We start from the raw sequence: 20591 nt of genomic DNA, 5'->3' as shown, positions 1-20591 counted from the left end.
CCCTACCCTTTCTCTCACCCACAAACTTTACCCAATATATGCTCGTTTTCGCATTGCATGATGCAAAAACTGCTGTCACAGTACTTACACGCTACCAATCCACTATTTGGCGTGCACATAGTTGAGTCAGTGCACTGCCTGCCAGCAGGGCGATGCACCTCCTGACAGCCAGTCTGAATGCAGTGGTGTATGGGGACTGAATGCTGTAGCACTTAAAGCATAGATGGATCAGAGTGAGTTTTAAGTAACAGCCTCCAGAATTCTGTTCAATACGGAGGAGTTGTAGTATTGCAATGTCCAATTTGTTTGACGTGTTACAGCCTCACAAAGTACCCTAACCCACCTCTGTGGGGAACAATGGTTTGGTGGTAGGAAGTGTGGAGTGTGGTGCAATTAGGCAAGCAAAACTTTTGCATACAACTTGTGGCTGTATACATCTGGTCCTGGAGGTTTGTTGCTTCCTTTTAACTCTTGACCTGGTGAATTTCCAGGCAGCTGATTTTTGTGCATCGATTCCCCATTCCCATCCCCCTGTATTCTACATCATTGCTCAAGCGAGGGGACCGGTTGGCCTGGTGTTTCAATTCTATTCTTGCTTTCCTGCCACCTCTGCTCTTACAAATCCTATGAAAACCAGTCATTATCTGCCACAAGCCCAAGCAGATCACCACTCATTTGAGCATATTGATGCAGCTAGTGGGAGCATTTGCGAGTCAGCGTTTTCAGATAACATATATACAGGGTGTAGGCAATTCTCTGTAACTGTCTCCTATTCTGAAAAGCCTGAAATGTTTAAGAGTTTGTCAATGTACGAGTATTATTACAAGATATCCCAAGTGTCAAAAGTTGCGTACACCTAGCACTTGCTCTGTATCGTGCAGTCATCATTATTTTTGGTTAGTGGTTCTTGTGATGCGTCACTCGTTATTTCAGGTCGTGTGCTAGCTGTGGCTCAGTGGGTAGCGCACTCACCTCTGAGTCACAATGTTCTGGGTTCAAGTCCCGCTCCAGGGCTTGAGCACAAAAATCAAGGCTGACACTCCAGTGTAGTACTGAGGAAGCATTTCCTTTTCTGCTATAATATTTGCTGTTTGGCTCCCATTTCTCCCAGCCTTTTGGGGCAATTTACTATGTTAAGGTGCTATATAAATGAACATTATTGTTGTTTAACCACACCCCACAAAGACACAGTAAGGCGAGGGGATGAATGTGATGTTTGACTAGGAGAGGAGGGAGGTATTAAAAACATACTGGCCTCACCCAGATTGCCTTTACTACTTCTCATCTCCCCTTGCGTAGTTCAGTCCTGGATATTTTTCTCCCCCTCCTGTGGAGGTGAGGAAACTAAATCAGAAGATGTATTAGCATAGATTAGTTATCACAGAAGGAGGCCACCATGCTTCTGGCAGCTCTTCGAAAGAGCTATCCAAATAGTCCTATTCCTCAGCTCTCCCTATGGTTCTGCAATATTTTCCATTTTCAAGTATTTATCCACCTCCCTTTTGAAAGTTGTTGAATCTTCTTCCTTTGCACTTTAATACAGTTCATTCCTGACCATTATGACACTCATTTATATATTTAAAAAACACTCATCTCACCCTGGGTCTTCCACCAATCACCCTAAATCTGATGCTTCTGGTTATTAGCCCTTCAAATCTGACATTCCAGTGCATTCTTTCGGGTGAGACGTTAAAAAAGGTCCCATCTGCCTGTTCAGGTGGATATAAAAGATCCTATGGCAGAATTTCGAAGAAGAGCAGGAGAGTTATTCCCAATGTCCTGGCCAATACCTATTCCTCAATCATCATCACAAAAAACAGATTGCCTGGCTATTATTATGCTGTTAACCACATTTATTTAAAAAAAATGTTGGCAGAATATGGATGTTGGTCTGTGATGCTGGCACAACCAAAGCAGAAATACATAGTGGGAAGTCACTCCTGGCATTTTTCTGGTTTGTATGCAAATGCTGTCTTTCTAGCTGATCTGCAATGGGAGCCACTGGAGCTCCCCTAAAGGGAAACACAAGATTAGCACAAGGAGTGCACTCCTCCTCTCAGGATCTGATCCAGCAGCTAATCCCCTGTTGGGACTACAGCAATGATTTTCTGATCTCTTGCTCTGTGCAAGGACCCTTCCTGTTGAAAGTGTTTATTGGAACTTGTAGAGAAATGAAGTGCCTCTGATTTTTTTAGTCATTTCCATTAAGAGCCATATTGCATGCTAGCATGCAGACAGGAAGCAACGCATCCCTAAAATACTCTACCAGTTTAACTCCGAATAAAAGCCAAAATGGCCTTTAATTCTGGTTTTAAAATAGACTGTATCCACATGCTTAGCATACTTTCTAAGCTGGGTAGAGTTTGGTAAATATGAATAGAATCCCAGTAAATGAAGTCATGGAACAAAATTGCTGCTGTATATATTTTGCTAACTAAATCCAGTTATAAAAGCACTGTATATCATATTGGTTTAAATTTTCTGAAGCTTTGGGCTCCCAGTTTTGATGTACTGCCAAGGGATCAGGTACAGTTATGCTCTGCTTTCGCAAAGGGAGAACTTCAATAGCGTTTTCAGAATGAGTTGCTCCATCTGCATTGGAGCCAATTCACTTTGACAACGTGATTATACTGATGTGATTGTTCAAACATGTATGGATTGACTTTACACCTTTCCTCTGTGATGCGTATCAATATCTCCCAACATATCAGTCATGGGAAATTTGTTATTGGCTTTATATTTTCAGGTGTGTAATCAATCCAGTTTTTGTGGTCAGCTGTAGCTGGCAACATGATTTATTTAATGTGTTCCTTATTCTTTTACTCCAATTGCTGATATGCATGTATGTATCTGTTACATAGTGCCACACTAATCATACTACAATTTTAGCAGTTTTTTTTATTGTCATAACTGTAATAATCTTAATAAAAAGAAAATCACACAATTCTTTGACTTTTGAAATCTTTGCTGTTTCCGTTTGCCAAACTCATACTGGCACAGGCAGCAAGGCATTGCACATAAAGCCTGTGGTTTCTGTACTTGAAGTAAAAGTGCCTCACGTCCTCACACTTTTGAGTTGTCCTGATGTTATTCCTTATGGCCGTTCTTCTGCCCGCTGCTAGTTTTCACTCTTCGTAAGTCACATTGACCAACCCCAACCTATTATTCTCATGGACAGATATCTCATTTTATGGTCCAAGACAGACTAAAGCAGTTCACCAACTATTTCTAAAACTACATTTACATTTTTCTCTCTTGTCTGCTGAACAGTTTAGATGCCAACTGACATTAACAGATTAACTTGGGAAGCAGATAGTCATTACTGTGGAAATGTTCTAGCACAGATTTGTCAGCTGAAATAAATAGATTTGTTTGTTTCATCAGTTACTGAGGGCCGGGTAGAATTATAATGGCTGAACAGATGCATGTGAATTGACAGCACTTTCTCCAGAGTCAGACCAGTGCTTAACTCTACATTCGCACGAAATAAGTTTAGCACAAAATCTATGTCACATGTGCTAAGTGTACAAGTTTAGCACTTGTGGCATGGATTTTATGCTAAACTTGCACAATAAATATGTCTTAATGGGCTCTGAAGACACTACAGTGTTTCTAAACAGTAAATGCCAGGGTGGTGCTTTTTAACCTGGAGTCATGCCATGCCTGGTAATCTTTTCCTGGGGGAATGATCCGAGATCAGTCTAAATGAAAGTACAAAGACCAAAATTCTCTGCTTTTTGATTTCAAATTTTACAATTAAGTGTGTTGGTTTTGGCCCGTGAAACACGTGCAAGGGCTTACAATTGTTTGGTGCTTTGGGGAGAAGGTAACTAGCCAAGTAATGTGCCATTATAACATTCTTAGTTAGGCAGTTGCTCTGGAATTTCTCCAATACTGCTTGGCCAGCTGGCTGCTGGAAGGCACGACAGTCTCTAACGTCATCACTGCTTTGATCTTTCTTTGGCCTGCGCATAGCAGCTCGCCAGAACAGAATGATTGAGATCAGCAAATCAATGTGAGGAAGGATCACTTCTTATCTCAGAGGGAGGTCAACAAATGGGAAAGGATGACAGGTAGACTTGTTGACGGTGTGAAGAAAGGCCCCAGCTAGATGCGGGAATCTAACAGTCGGGTTTTGGTATACTGGAAGGATGGACATGTGAATGGGTTGAAGTGTCATCTTCAGCTGAAGCTATTTTGAGATCTTGTGAGCACCAGTGCTGCAGAGATATACCCTGTTGCCAGGACTACTAGCTAATGGCACAGCTTTAGGTTTGCCAGCTCTGGATTGATGCACTCTTGGAGGTCTCATCATTATGTTCTCTTACTTCCAAGAAATCTCAGCCCATATTCCTGCCATTGTTCACCCAACATGTGTAAAATGAGTTTCTGTTGCTCAACTGGATGATTTTTCACTATCAGGCAAACAGCCAATTATTTTCCGACCTCTAGTAGGTATTTTTACAATTAAATCAATGAAAATGTTCAATTTTTTAAAAATTCATCCCATGACTTTTCCTGTCTGCTCACAGCAGTGTCCTGGAGATTGATCTTGAATTCTGCAAGGTTGACAACCTCTAGATAAACAAAATAAAGCAACCTTACAATTTGGTATTTTGCTGAAATGAAAAAGTGAATGGAGGAAATTATTCAGTCCCTCAAGTCTGCATCACCATTCAATTAAATCACTGCTGATTTTGTGCCTCCACTCTATTTACCCACCTAAGCGTCATATAGAACCAGAGAAAAGATACAGCACAGAAAGAGGCCACTCAGCCCATCATGTCGGCGCCAGCTGGAAAAAAACTAGTCGCCCATTCTAATTCCACTTTCCAGCACCTGGTCCATAGCCTTGTAGGTTACAGCGCTTCAGGTGCTGATTCAGGTACTTTTAATTGAGTTGAGGGTTTCTGCATCCACTACCAATCCAGGCAGTGAACTCCAGACACCTACCACCTCTGGGTGAAAAAGCTTTTCCTAATATCCCCTCTAATCCTACCAATCACCTGTGCCCCCTGGTAATTGACCTCTCCACTTGGGGAAACAAGTCTTCCCTGTCTACTCTCTCCAGGTCCCTCATAATTTTGTACACCTATATCAAGTCAACCCCTTAGCTACCTCTGTTCTATTGAAAACAACTCTAGCCTACCCAATCTTTTCTCAAAGCTACAATTTTCCAGCCCTGGCAACATGCTTGTAGATCATCTCTGTGCCCTCGCCAGAGTAATTATGTCCTTCCTGTCATGTGACCAAAACTGCATAAAACTGCAGCTGTGGCCTAACCAGTGTTTTAGACAGTTCCAGCATTACATCCCTGTTTTTGAATTCAATATCTCATGCAATAAAGGAAAATATTCCATATGACTTCTTTACCACCTTATCCATCTGTCCTGCCAGCTTCAGGGACCTGTGGACATGCACTCTAAGGTGTCTCACTTCCTCTACCCCTCTCAATCTCCTCCTGTTTACTGAGTATTCCTTTGCTTTGTTTGCCCTCCCAAAATGCATTAGCTCACACTTCTCTGGATATCCCTCTTACCAAATGAGAACCTATTGATCTAAGCCCTGAAGGTTCAATTGTTCCAGCATCTACAGCTTTTTGGGCGACAGCATTCCAGATTTGACTGCCCTTTGTGTGGACAAGGTGCTTCCTGATTTCACTCATTTGAATTGAAAATGGATGTCTTATAGATTAAGACATTATAGAATTTCACTAGTTCTGAACAGGAATCAGGTAGGTTATGTGTGATCCAAAACAATTTTATGCTCATCATGCAAACCTCTGTATTTTTGCACACAAAACTACTCTAAACTAATTTTCAAAAGATGGTTTCTCGAAATGTAGATGTACATTCACTGTATAAGAAGAAAACTGTTTCACTGTGCCAATACCAATTTTCAAATTACCCAAAGGAACTGGAGTCTGGAGGCAAAAAAAACCTTATTAATCGTACCAAACATGATTTTCCTCACTTTATTCCAATTTGATGAAAATGTGCATCATACAAGGATATCTATATGTCTTCACAGTAACAGAATTGTTTTAAAAAATAATCCTGAGAATTTAGACAGGAATGTAAAAGGTGATTTATGCAAACAACTGTAACCGTGACGTACTGCATGGGCTTACTGCATAGCAGAACACAAGTTATCATCCTGTGAACTTTATTTCCAACAATACCCATCCTAACTTTATCCTGAAACAATGGCTTTTAAATCAATTCTTTATTCCCTTTTCTTTCACACTACTTTAATCACTAGTTTTATCCTTCCAATAAACAGACTGGGACTATTTTCTCTAGGAAAGAGAAAACTGAGGGGTGGCCTAATCAAAGTCTATAAAATTGTGAAGGATTTATTGGGCAGACATGGAGAAGATGTTTCCACTCAGTGCAGGAGACCAAAACTAGGGGCCATAAATCTAACACAGCCGCCAATAAATCCTACATGGAATTGAGGCGAAACTTCTTTATCCAAAGAACAGTGAGAATATGGAACTCGCTATCAGAGGGAGTAGTTGAGCTAAATAATAAAGATGCATTTAAGAGGAATCGAAGTAAGTACGTGAGTGAGAAGGGAATAAAAGGATGTATTGATAGGTTGAGATGAAGAAGGGTGGGAGGAAGCTTGTGTGGAGCATAAACACAGTTCTGTCGAAGGGTCATGAGGACTCGAAATGTCAACTCTTTTCTTCTCCGCCGATGCTGCCAGACCTGCTGAGTTTTTCCAGGTAATTCTGTTTTTGTTTTGGATTTCCAGCATCCGCAGTTTTTTTGTTTTTATGTTTTTGTTTTTATCACCGACCAGTTGGGCTGAATGGCTAAAGGCTTTATGTCATTCTGTGCAATAATGATACCAAATAGAAGTTGTCTATTTACTGTTCTTGCCAATCAATCATTTTTTGCCACCTTTTCCACCAGTAGGAAGTCATATAAAATAAGGTTGGGGTAAATGTTAAAGAGTCTTATAGTTAGAACTGATATTATGGGGAAATGTGACATGAGTTGGAAAATATATTCTACTTAAAAAATTGGCTGAACCCTCATCAAGGTGCCAAACTCTGCTCAGTTGTACTGTTACATTAGCAATAAAGTTGTGACAAACAGCAAGCAAACTTATGCAGGCTATTCATTGAGATTTTACATTTTCATCAGCTTTTTAATATTGTATTCAAGAAAGGTCACAGCCTCATCATTATTTTGTCTGATCCGCAAAGCAATACATGCAGCTTGTTTTTCATTTTGCATCTGCAGATCTCTAAGACTGAAAATAAATCAGAAATAAAAAACCTTGTTCAAACACAGCTTTGGAACCAAAACTAATTTGGAGACTTTTTACTTAGCAGTGAAATTAGACTAAAAGAACAATGTTATAGAAAAGCCCTGTTCTGTTCATAGTGAGTAACTCAGGTGTACAGTAATAATTCAGCCTTGTACCTTTGGAAGAAAGTACACATCATTTTTGCTTAGTTGAAGAAATGCTAATGCAACATTCACCCTCCATTTCAGTCAGTAAATAACTACCTAAAATTTTTGAGACAAAAAGTTAAACATAATGGGGCAGTGTTTCCAATCAGACATTTTTTTTATTCGTCCAAAATCAATCAAACCTATGCAGAAGAGTTTCCGCTATCTTTTGCACTATATTAAAACTCACTGCTCTTGAAGCCAACCGCACCCCAAATCCAACTGATCTCCAGGGACCATTTTGATTAATTATGTCCATTTAGGGGCCTCCAACAAACCTTTTAAAATTAAACAGTTCTTTTTAGTTGCAGGAATACTGATAGGAATGCTTTAAACATTTTTTAAACATTAAAATAATACTAAGAAACTGAATGTACTGCTTTACAGGGCACCAATAAAACTAGTAATTGTTTGTGTATGTTTTTTAATGTCACTTCAGTTTTTTTAAGTTGGGTTACTCAGAAGTGATGGATTCTGGTTAAAAATGCTTACGTTTTTGTGATGAATGTACTTTCAGTTGTAGTAATAAAACTACCTGTTTTAATCACTTTAAATATATCAAGGAATATTTTTTAATACAAGGGAAACCAAACAATTACATTCTAAAATGCTGCCCAACTGAACTGGTTTGTGGGAGATTTCATGTTTGAGAATGTGCAAATTAGTTTGAAAACTTGAAGCATAACTTCACTTTAGTAAACTAGCACCATTTTGAAGGCAATGTGCAGATTGTTGAATGCGGAAACGGTATAAAAGCAGAAACTCAACCCCAAAGTGTTAGATGTGTTTCCAGCAGACTTTTACATTGTGGGAGGATGCCCCAAGTACAGCACAGGCAGTAACACAACTGGCTGCATGTAGTGACACCACAATTCCCAGCTAGATTTGAAATGGTGGATAAAACCTTTCGTCAATCATGCCTGGACACTGCACTGCTGTTAGTAGACTGGGATTGATTTTATGTCTATAATTTATATTAGGTAACTATCCTCCATTCACTGCATTTTTCAAGAGATGTAACCCTGCATTTATCAGGAAATTTTGCTATAGTTTTGGTAATGAGTTCTATTTGCTGTAGTTTGTAGTGACTCATTTTAAATAGATTCTGTAGACTGTTTGCTGTAGTATACTATTTAAATAGACAGTTTGCTGGGTAAAATAAACTGTTTGTTGTGAGTCCTTCCACAGGTCCCATCACACCTCCAACTCATTGACTGACACTTTGGTGTAAATACTCACTTTGTTAAATATATTTTGTTCGTTGAGTAGCACAGGCACGGAGTGTTTCAGTATATATGATTGTAGTTACCAGGCTTTGCTTTCTGCTGGTCCAAGAGGGTGATTGATCTGTCAGCATTGGAAACATTTCTAATCAGCCTTTCCAGCCTGTTTTTGATTTTCTTCTGATCTTCCAATGCACAGCCTACGATGATGGATTGAAATCTCTGGTCAATCGGGCCCTGAGGTGCCTCAGAGGAGCAGGCATTATAGAGAGCTGTCAAACAGTTCTTGGCGCATCCTAAATCCTGCAGGACCTTGTTGACCACCTCATCAATCAACATCATGGCTTTGCTGAGGGCTTCCTCCTGCTGAAGGTTCCGGATCGTCTCCACGGAAACTGCCACAGTCAGGGTTCGGCCAATGAGGCGATTGGCTGTTAAATTGAGTTCTTCCCGCTCCCCTATGTAAAGATTGGAATAAACTGAGCAACAAAACGCTATAAAATTATAACTCATGCTTCCATCTGTGTTCATATCTACACACAGGTACGAAAGATCATGATTCACCCACTGTCAAAAAAAAAGAGGGAGAAACATCTGCAAATTAAACTGATCAAACATAACTCATTCCTTTAATTATTATTGTAGTTTTCAATCTTTGATCCATGACACAACAAAATGTCGTTTACAGCACAGAAACTGGCCATTCAGCCCATTGTGTTGATGCCGGCCATTTACTAGAACAATCCAAAATTAATTCCACCCCTCTGCTCTCTCCCTCTGTTTCAAACAAGTATTTATAAATATTGATCCAATTCTCCCTTAAGAGATACAGTTGTCTCTATCTCGGCCATTCCCTGTGGCGTTTCGAATGTGTGGTTTAACTCATACTTGATTAAAAACAAGAAGTTTCATTTATGCAGTGAAATGTCTCAAAGCACTTCACAGGTGCGTAATTAAACAAAAATTGACACTGAATCAAAGGAGGAGATATATATAGGACAGGTTGTTGAAAGTTTGGTCAAAGAGGTAAGCTTTAAAGAGTGTCTTAAAGGGAGGAGGTGAAGAGGCCAAGGGGTTTAGGGAGGGAAATCCAGAGATTAGGGCCAAGACAATTTACAACATCTGGATGATGTTAATGGTAATTAAGTCTATGAGTTATGAATGTGGGCATTTTGTAAGCTGTGGAATGCCCACACTTAACCTCTCCACCTGTCATTCCTTCTTTAAGATGCTCCTTAAAAACTTACCACCTTTGACAAAGTTTTTGATCACCTATCCCCTTCTTGGGCTTGGTGTAAATTAGTGTCTGTGAAGCACCTTGGGATGGTTTACTATGTTAACAGTGCTACGTATCAATTAAACAATCAGGGATGCTTCCATAAATATAAATGTTTTGACTGTTAAAATGATAGGAGTAAAATCGATACTGATATACTTAGTACGTATATTTACCTTTTCCAATTAAGTCTGTACATGCTGCAGTTGACAGATCGATCCTGAATCACTTTATCTAACTCAGTTCCACATCTTATTTTTTACCTGCTTCTCTCTCCACACAGGCTACTAATGTTGTGTTGTATCCTCTTCACCTGAGCCCCCACTCTTCTGCTACCTTGCTCTCATTTTTGAGTTCCAATTCATTAATATAGAGGAACAGAGTTTAGTCCCATAATGCTGCTGAAATGGTCTGTAGGAGCATGGGAACTGCTAAACTAGAAAAGGTCAAGGCCCACCTAATTCGCCTCCCCCTGCTGTCCTGGTAGTCACACGATCCAACAATTATGGAATTGTTGACTGATCATAGAAATCAACCTCTATCAATGAGTTTAAAACAGCCCAGGCATGAGGTGAGGAAAACCCCTGGTGGTGGACCAATTTGACAACCAGAGGTCCAAAGTCAAACCAAATTCTAAATCTCAAAATGTCACTTAAACAATGTAATTAATTTTTGCAATCGCTAAACACTTTATCTGACTTCTGACCTGCTTCTCTCCTACACCATCTTGTGTTGTATCTCCTTGCCTGAGTCCCCACTGTGCCACTGTGTACATTACCCCTCTCCCACCTTCAGGCTCAGATCAGAATGATACTGGGGTTAAAAGGGTTCGGCAATGGAGACAGGTTACATCAATGAAGCTTGTGAGCCCTTGAGTATAGAATTAAGGGGCTACCTTATTCAGATGATGAAGATGATTGAAGGATTTGAGAGGTTAGATATGGGGAAACTGTTTCCTCTGATGGGGTGAGTCCAGGGCAAAAGGGATATGACCTTAAAAGTAGGGCCAGGCTGTTCAGGAGTGATGTCAGGAAGTACTTCTTCACACAAAGGACAGTGGAAATCTTCTCTCTGGTAAAACTGTTGAGACTGGGGGTCAATTGAAAATCTTATCACTGCGATTAATCATTTTTTATTAGATAAGTATTAAATTAAGGATTACGCAACTGGGCAGGTAGATGGAGTTCAAATACAGTGCAGATTGTCATAGACTCAAGGGGCTCTACGGCCTACTCCTGTTCCTATGTTCCTTCTCATGTTCCTTAAAATAACTCCCGAATAAAAAATGGTTAGGTAAGTACAAACAAAATAAGGAGGAAGCAGTGCCACTTTGTAAGCCTTCAGGTATATAATTAAATTCACAGTGGAAACAGGCCATTCGGCCCAAATGGTCCATGATGGTGTTTATGCTCCTCACGAGCCCCCTCCCGCCCTATCAGAATACTTCTCTGTTCCTTTATCCCTCATGCTCCCCCTTAAATGTATCTAAGCTATTCGCCTCAACTACTCTGACTGAGTTCCACATTCTCACCACTCTTTTGTGCCTGTAATAACGGGAATGGTATCCTTGAAAAGCCATTTAATTTCTCTGCACATAAAAACTCATGGGAAATCCTGCCCCCTGGTGTCCAATTTTATATTGAATTGTCAGCTTTTAATTTATTCGATAAATGTTGATGAAATTGTGAGAGAACTGAATTTTAGTTACAATGGCCAATCTTCAATATACATGGCCAAGTTTTGAGAAAAATAATATTTCAAAAATATGAAGTGGTGCAAAAGTCTTTGCATTCATTCTCTGGGAAACAGGGGTTTCCTGAGGAGACCGGGAATGCTATCTGATGCACAATTAGGAAACGGTGCAGAAGAGAGAGAGCATGGAAGCTGCAAAGAATGACGGCAAAAGAATAATTTTGTTATTCAAATCTTGAACTTTTGTTTCTTTCACAGCAGCTACTGTTGTGAATAAAGTACAATTTTAGAGGGGGGGGCGCAGGAACAGGGAGACCTGGGGTACACGTACACAAATTTTTAAAGATGGCAGGACAAGTTTAGAAGATTGCCGAAAAAGCATATGGGATCCTTATATTGTAAATAGGGGCATAGAGTATAAGAGCAAACAGGTTATACTTCTTCATTAGCCTCTATTATTCAAGGATCACTGAACCGCAGCTTATGCCATGATTTTACTAGGGGGCTGAGCAAGGAAGTAGGCCCAGGTCTATTGCAGCCGCAACGGGGATCAAGCCCCACACTGTTGGCATTATTCTCGACCACATGCTAACCATTTAGCCAACTGAGTTAATCAGCCTACAAGGTTATGCTGAACCTTTATCAAATACTGAGCACCATATTTTAGAGAGGATGTCAAGGTCTTAGCAAGGTTGCAGAAGACATTCACGAGAATGATTGCAGGGAAGGGGGGGTGGGGGGGTGTTTCAGCTTTGTGGAGAAACGATGGAAGCTGGGCTTGTCTTCCTTAGGGCAGGGGAAGGTTAAGTGGAGATTTAATAGGAGTGTTCAAAATTATAATAGGTTTTTGATCAAGAAAATAGAGAGAAACTAGCAGGAGGATCAGTAACGAGGGGTCATATATTTAAGGGAATTGGCAAAAGATCCAGAGGCAAGATGAGGAAAATTATCTTTATGCAGTGAATAATGATCTAGAATGCACTGCCTGAAAGGATATTGGTTCAATAATAACTTTCAAAAGACAACTGGAGGGTATATTTGAAGGGGCGAATTTGCAGGGTTACATGAGCAGAGTGCTGGGACTACTTGGATAGCTCTTTAAAATAACCAGAACAGGCACAATGCACTGAAAGGCCTCCTTCTGTAAATTATTCATATGTTTTAATGATAAGTTTGGGAGAATAAAATTATTAATAGAAAATATGCATTGAAATGATGTGGCTATCAAGTCAGAGTCTGAATTTTAAGGAATTTAAAAGAATGTTTAATAAGAGCTAAGCTTTGTTTATCTTCTGAAGAGGAAAATCATGAACAAGTCCAGAGAAAAGGGATGCTGAAGACAACTGATTTCGTCTCAAATATTAGTGTGGCTCAGTGGGTAACTCGTTCACCTTTGAGTCAGGCGGTTGTAGGTTCAAAGACCTACTTTAGGACCTGAATACATAATTTAGGCTGATACTTCAGTCCAGGACTGAGGGAGTGCTCTCTTCCTGAAAGTACTAAGCTGAGTTGCTGTGTGTTTGCTTTGATTCTCATTCATACTATTTGAAGAACAGCAGAAGATCCTAGCCCATGGTCTTCCCTCAACCAACACTATCAAACTACTTTAGCTAACAGCAGGCTGACAGGCTAAAGCTAATCAAACAAGCTTATTAAGCTTCTTTTGTTAATTGTCATACAATGTTGTGACGGCTTTGACCCAGAAGCTGGATGGTAAGGAAAATTTGTAATTTCTTTAAACTGTCTGTGGAACCTATAACTGTTTTTAAGAATATTTGAAGAGGACTTTGCATCAATTGTTAGGGAATCAATTGCAATTTTCTTGAAAAATAATAAATACTGGCCCATGTGACTTGCCAATCCTTGATCTGGAAGCAGTGCCAACAGAAAGGAAGTTAAGATACAGAAACTGTGTAGGCAGAGACCAAGAAGGACTGCAGCAGGAGAAGAACAGAGAAGGCACACTTACAAGAAGTTGCACATGTAATGCAGTTTAAAAGGACTGAAAGCTGAAAACAGGATTAGAACAGAAGTTGTGAATTGGAAAATTCTACAGCTATACTTAAATTTTGCCAGAGCCGACTAGGCAGTTTACTAAAGGAGTCAGATAAAGGAGTCCCTGGGGAATCTGTGCCATCAAGAATATTGTGAATCTATCTCAGGAGGTTAGGCAGGTGTGCGCAATTTGTGTGATGACTGTTTCTGGGGGACTTGGATGGAATGGAGCCACTGTTTCAAGTGACTTGAGAATTAAATCCATTGAGAAAGAAAAGTGAGAGATCCTATGTTCCAGAGGATGAGTTGGAAAGACTGTGAGATTGCATATGTTGCCACATTTGTGCAGGAAGTGATAGAAATGCTTGTAATCTCCTGAGATAGTATGTGTTGTATCTGCTATTCCCTCTGTAACTTATAATTCATACCAACCATAATTCGCCAGTTAATTCATGTTTATTTTACATGGATTTTGATTCATGCTAAAGTAAAAGGTACGAAAAGTGAAATTGTGTTGGTAATTTCTTCATTTGGGGGTCATTTGGTTATTTTGGTTTACGGGTTTCCCCGCGGGGATTGTAACAACAGTCAGGGCTTGAGTCTGGGATGGAACACAGAGATTGTGTAACACAGGTTCACTGGAATTTTCCAGCATTTAAACAAACAAGATTTCAAGTTTGTTTTTGTTACCCATGTTGATTTCCCAATAAAGTATATCTCTGAGGCTTCTTGAGAAAGACAATCTGACTCTCAGAGACATGAAACAGATGTGAAAAGAAGATTTACAGGTTGCAGCAAGCATGCTTGATTTAACATAAGATCAAGACCTATGAGGGGCAGGACCCTGGTAGAATTTGCTAGGCACCTGGGACACAAGGAAGAAAAGACCAGTTCTGTTAGTGACTGAGTACTACCGGCCAGAATTGAAAAAGGAATAGAACGACGAAAGATTGACTTAGAGAGAGAGAGAGAGAGAGAAATTAGCAAGAAAGGAAAGAAATAAGCAAAGAGATAGGGAAAGAAAGAGAGAGAGAGAGATGAAAAAACTCAAAATGAAATGGAGCATGAGTTCTGATTATGCAAATTTGAGTCAAAGAGGAGAAGTGGTTACCTCAGAGAGAACTCTTAGTTTTAATTTGGCGAACAACTTTTGAAGGTGGAAGAGAACTTTGATAACCTTAGAGAGAGGATATTGGTGGAGGAACCCAAAGATGTCCCTCTGGGGTTAAGGTCTCACCTGGGAGACCACAAAGTTCATAAAATAAGGGGAGCCTCGGTAATGGCAGATGATTTTGAGTTAACTCATTAAATGATTAATAACAACCCCACTTTGGATCCTTCCAGAGAAACTGGAATGAGAGGAAGGCCGCTGGTGAGCAGAGATCAGGCCCTGATTAGAAAGGTGGAAAGGGGAATCTTCTCAGGTTAGTGGAAGTGAAGGTTTGGTGGGCAGTTTTAGTTCAAGGGGACCGACCGACATGTTACTTTTGTCATAAAAAAGGGCATGTGAAGGCGGAATGCTGAAAGTTAAAAACCTAGCCTGTTGAATTTGTCCAGTCAAGGGGTGTTCCCCCAGATGATAATGTCCAAGCCAATAAAGTTCACAACAGGCAGGGAGTCTCCATCTTATTCACTGAGACAATGAATCAGAGGATGGAAAGCTATAGAGATTTTTTGCTCAAAGATAAAGAGACCCCATTTTCACCTGGTGAGGCAAGCAAATCAATTATTATCCTTGGAAATACAGGAACAACAGTCACCGATGTTGGCAGATGACATAAAGCTCTTTCCAAAAGGTTTGCTGAATAAAAAGATATTGATTACAACTCTTATTTTTTACCCCCGGAACTCCCTCAGATGCAAAATTTCACACAATCTTTTCAATTCGCATTTCAAGTAACAAAACAGGGCAAGGACTCACCATCGCTGATATGCTTCATGTCCTGGCTGTTCTGCACACTTTGGATCAACTCCAGTAGGGTCTCCTTCTCTTGCTCCATTGAAGCTGCTGCTTCCCGCAAAGCTTCTACCCTAAAATGAAAACATTAATATTTCTATGTGCAATGGAGTGAGAGGGTGTGACATGGATGGAAAACAGGGTTGCCAACTCTCCAGGATTGGCCCAGAGCCTCCAGGAATTGAAGATCAATCTCCAGTACAGTGCAGCCCTGAGAAAAATTATCGGGATATTAAAAAAGATTGTGGGTTTTTTGTCATTTTCTTTGAACATTTCTCCTTACCAAATATAAAAATATTGAAAATTGGGGAAAAAGGTTGTTTGACTAACAGCCAAGCATCATCCAATTGGGTAATGAGTCTTTTTGCTTTTCAATTGGCCTAGGAAGGCAGTACGTCACAAGGGTGGAAATGTTGGCTGACTAATGACTGGAGTGTGGGGCAAAGTTATGTGATGAAGCCTCCAGGACTAGATATAATCACAGTTGGCAACCCCAATAGAAAGGAGAAAGTAAATGACTCCAATATGTTGATTGTACATCATCCTCCTGAACGATCACCTCATAGAATCATAAAATACAGGAGAAGGCCATTTGGCTCATTGTGTCTCTGCGTACTTCTTGAAAGAATTATCCAATTAGTCCCATTACCACAGCTCTTTCCCCTCAATCCTGCGTCTTCTTCCTTTTCAAATATTTATCCAATTCCTTCTTGAAAGTTACGATTGAACCTGCCTCCATCGCCCTTTCAGGCAGAGCATTCACGATACAGCAACTCGCTGTACAAAAAAAATCCTTCTCATCTCGTCTCTGATCTTTTTACCAATTATCTTAAATCTGTGTCGTCTGGTTACTGACCATCCTGCTCGTTTCTCCACGTCCACTCCATCAAAAGCCTCCATCACTCTGGCCACCTCTACTAAATTTCCCCTTAGCCTTCTCTCTGCTAGGGAAAACAATCTCAGCTTCTCTGATCTCTGCATTTCAACTCATACAGATTCTTCAATCCAGAACAAATCAACTGATTCAAATAAATTTTCCACCAATTTATGCTGCAGCCTGCTGCTTACAGACATTCTACATGTTGTAGCTTTTCGCCATGGATTTGACCGAGGTCAGGGTAGCAGGACTTTGACATGGCAGCCCTGTCTGCTGTGTCTGATAAGATTGACCTTCCCTTCTGCCTCAATAGCCGACCGTAAAGGAAAATGTACAATTCTGTATGGAGGCAATAAATGGTAGTGACACGGAAATTCTCTCTGGTGTGTCTGGGCCATCTGATGGAAGGTTGCAGCTTGCTAACACAATGGGTATAATAAGTTTTGGCATGTGTCTAGACAACAACAACTTGCATCAGTTATTAGACTGTGCATACTTTACACAAGCAAATTGAAATATAACTTTACATTGATGCCAATGTAAAGTTAGAAAGAAAGAAAGAACTTTGCATTTATGTCATGGCTTTCATGACCTTAAGACCTCCCAAAGCCACAAAACTAGCAATGAAGTTCTTTTTGCAACACTGAAACTGTTATAATGTATGGAATGTAACAATAACCAGGATGTATAGTGGGAGTCATTCGGAACAATGACTCAGAATAAATAGCAATTGGGGTTACACTAATAAATAATAATTTGCAACCATGCATCAAAATGGGTCTTCAAGTTTTGACAGTTAAAAACTTGCAGTATATACTGTAGTGTCCTAGGCCCAACTATCTTCAGCCGCTTCATCAATGACCTTCCTTCCATCATAAAGTCGGAAGTGGGGATGTTCGCTGATGATTGTACAATGTTCAGCACTACTTGTGACTCTTCAGATACTGTAACAGTCCATGTCCAAATGCAGCAAGACCTGGACAATATCCAGGATTGGGCTGACAATTGGCAAGTAACATTCGCACATTCACACAAGTGCCAGGCAATGACCATTTGCAACAAGAGAGAATCTAACCATTGCCCCATGAAATTCAATGGCATAACCATCGCTGAATCCCCCCACTATCAACATTCTGAGGGTTACCATTGACCAGAAATTGAACTGGACTAGCCATATAAATACTGTGGCTACAACAGCAGGTCAGAGGCTGGGAATTCTGCAGTGAGTAACTCACCTCCTGACTTCCCAAAGCCTGTCCACCATCTACAAGACACAAGTCAGGAACGTGATGGAATATTCTCCACTTGCCTGGATGAGTGCAACTCCAGCAACACTCAAGAAGCCCAACACCGTCCAGAACAAAGCAGCCCGCTTGATTGGCACCTCTTCGAAAGACATTCACGCCCTCCACCACAGAAATACAGTAGCAGCAGTGTGCATCATCTACAAGATGCACTGCAGAAACTCACCAAGGCCCCTTAAGCAGCACCTCCTAAACCGACGACCACTACCATCTTGAATGACAAGGGCGGCAGACACATGGGAACAATACCACCTGGAAGTTCCCCTCCAAGTCACTCACCATCCTGACTTGGAAATATATCACCGTTCCTTCACTGTCGCTGGGTCAAAATCCTGGAACTCCCTCCCTAACAGCACTGTGGGGGTACCTACACCACATGGACTGCAGCGGTTCAAGAAGGCAGCTCACCACCACCTTCTCAAGGGCAATTAGGGATGGGCAATAAACATTGGCCTAGCCAGTGAAGCCCACATCCTGTAAATGAAATTTTTTAAAAGTTCACACTTAGTGTCAATTCATTTGTGTACTTTCTGCAGGAGTTATTTTGTCAATTACCTTAATTCTGTGCCCTTTGATAACGGACCCACCCTCCTGCCAGTTTTACCCTATCCAAACTCTCCATGGTTTCGAACACCCCTATTAGATCTTGCCCCAATCTTCTCTGCCACACAAGGAGATAGAATGCAGCTGTTTAGATCAGGGTTTGACAAGAGGAGGGCAGCAGAACAAAAATCACTGCTTGTAGCAAGATGAGAATATGCATTGAATATTAAAAAGAGGTGAACTGCTAACGTGCACTGAGTGAGAATAGGAAGTCTGGATTTTAAGATTTGCCAGCTCCTCAGTGAGAGGGGAAGAGAGGGCCAAAGGAGAAAAAAAAACAGAAAATCTCGTCTAAAAATAGAAAGGCAGAAGACTATCCGATTCGTTAAAAACCTATCCTGGCCTCCGGGCTATTTTTAGGATTCCTGACAATGGGGCAAAGAACAGTTCTAGAATATAACCAATGGCAATAATTTTCATTTAAAGAAAGCACTGGCACGAGGAAAGAAGTTCCCTGTTTAACTTGTGTTTTTGTTACTATATCAGCCGCTTGAAGAGACGTGACTGGTGTCCTACCTCAGCTCTAAGTTGTCGAGAGTTTCCAGTAATCGCCCGGATTGGTCTGCCATAGACAGAGAGCGAAGGAACTTGTTCTCTGCATCGCTGCCCTTGACCTGATTGACCTTAATTTGGGCCATGGTGTTGAGAAGCTGCAAGCTGTTGTCTTGTTTTTACTTTCTCTATCTCTGCCCTTCGCTGCCTTAATTTCTCCTTTTCTGGGACACTTGGGCTCCACTTGCTGCAGGATCTGTTCGTCACCCTGCAGGAGATGAAGATTTCCAAATAGGGTGAGGAACCCCCCCCCCCCCCCCCCCGCCTAGGGGCCAATCGTTCTGCTCAGGGGAAAGAAAGATCCAGAACACAGCCAAGCAGGACACAGAAACAGCCTCCTGCTTGGATTTGTTCCTGTCAGGCGGGAGTTCTTACTCGCTTCTGAAAGAAGGACTCTTGACAAGAGACTAGAAACACTTTTAGCAAGGTGCATTTTCCTCAGTGTTTCACCTAGTGAACTGTTGGTGGAGAATGGAAACGTCAGGGTTTTTTAAAATCTTACTTTCCTCTCACGTTTTCTCTCCGAATCCACTGTTCCTCCCTATTTCTCTTTCTGTATCTGATATGACTGCATTCGATTTCCTTCTCCATAAATATCACCTGATAGCACAGAACTTGAATATTATTGAAAAGATAGACGTTGCGGCAGCGTTTCATCTTTCAATCATCAAGCCAAATGCAAGAACACCAAATTTCGAACGATCATAAATTACTGGAGAAAATGGTGTAGATTGGCTGGTCTCCCATTAGCTAAAGGGAAAAAACTTGCATTTGTATAGTACCTTTTAAAACCTCAAGATGTCCCAAAGCAGTTCACAGCCAATGAAACACTAGAATGTTCCTCATTATTGTAATGCAGGAAATACAGCAGTCACTTTGTACACAGCAAAGATCTCATAAACAGCAATGTGGTGAGGAGAAAGGGAGGGGCAATCAGCCTCAAATATACTTACATTTCAGGGAAGTATATTTAAAAGATTTGCTATGTTGGTTGCAGTTTACTTTAAGAGAACAAACTATGAATTTAAGTCCCCACTAGAGCTATACCTTGAGTGCCCTACCATCCATTCTTAATTAGCACATTCGTTTAGATAATATCACCAACTTTAACACCTATGTGTTCTTTTGTTCTATTGTTGGTGACATCTTTTGATGATCTGCTTCTATCACTGCTTGTTTGTCCCTATAACCACACCAACCCCCTCCACTTCTCTCTCTCTCTCTCCCCCCCCCCCCCCCCCCCCCCCCCACACACACACCTTAAACCAGCTTATATTTCAACTCTTTCTTGGACTCGAACTCAAGTTCTGTCGAAGGGTCATGACTCGAAACGTCAACTCTTTTCTTGTCCGCTGATGCTGCCAGACCTGCTGAGTTTTTCCAGGTAATTCTGTTTTTGTTTTGGATTTCCAGCATCCGCAGTTTTTTTCTTTTTATCTGTGTTTAATTAACTGCCACTGCTCTTCAAGAAATGCCTACCTCCTTGAAGAAGTTCTGTTCTTCTCTGCGACAAGATTACAGTACCTCTCTTTTGCCTTGCTCACCTTCATTGCTTTCCATTTCCCTCCTGGTGTTTGACAAGGTGTTTACTAAAACCCGCTTTCACAGCCATATCTCCTTTCTCAGTGACTGTCTCCATCTCCGAA

The 20591-nt window shown here is 40.8% G+C and overlaps 1 protein-coding gene across 1 annotated transcript; it reads right to left on the bottom strand.

Annotated features, from left to right (window-relative positions):
• Window positions 1–5960: 5960 nt before the first annotated feature.
• Window positions 5961–19161, bottom strand: bag2 (BCL2 associated athanogene 2). The gene is made up of 3 exons (XM_041187301.1): window positions 18910–19161; window positions 15574–15683; window positions 5961–9147 (listed from the first exon to the last, which is right to left on the bottom strand). The coding sequence occupies exons 1-3, from the start codon at window positions 19029–19031 to the stop codon at window positions 8753–8755; spliced, it is 627 nt and encodes a 208-aa protein (XP_041043235.1). The 5' UTR covers window positions 19032–19161; the 3' UTR covers window positions 5961–8752.
• Window positions 19162–20591: the final 1430 nt, after the last annotated feature.

Source organism: Carcharodon carcharias, chromosome 5, assembly GCF_017639515.1.
Source record: "Carcharodon carcharias isolate sCarCar2 chromosome 5, sCarCar2.pri, whole genome shotgun sequence".
Classification (NCBI taxonomy): domain Eukaryota; kingdom Metazoa; phylum Chordata; class Chondrichthyes; order Lamniformes; family Lamnidae; genus Carcharodon; species Carcharodon carcharias.
This window is presented reverse-complemented; position numbering and strand designations above follow the sequence as displayed.

Excerpts from the sequence above, each read along its gene's own strand:
- bag2 (XM_041187301.1), bottom strand. The coding sequence starts at position 19,031 with ATGGCCCAAATTAAGGTCAATCAGGTCAAGGGCAGCGATGCAGAGAAC. Across the intron at positions 15,684-18,909 it reads CTCGACAACTTAGAGCTGAG|GGTAGAAGCTTTGCGGGAAG; the intron begins GTAGGACACCAG and ends TTTTCATTTTAG. Across the intron at positions 9,148-15,573 it reads CATGAAGCATATCAGCGATG|GGGAGCGGGAAGAACTCAAT; the intron begins GTGAGTCCTTGC and ends ATCTTTACATAG.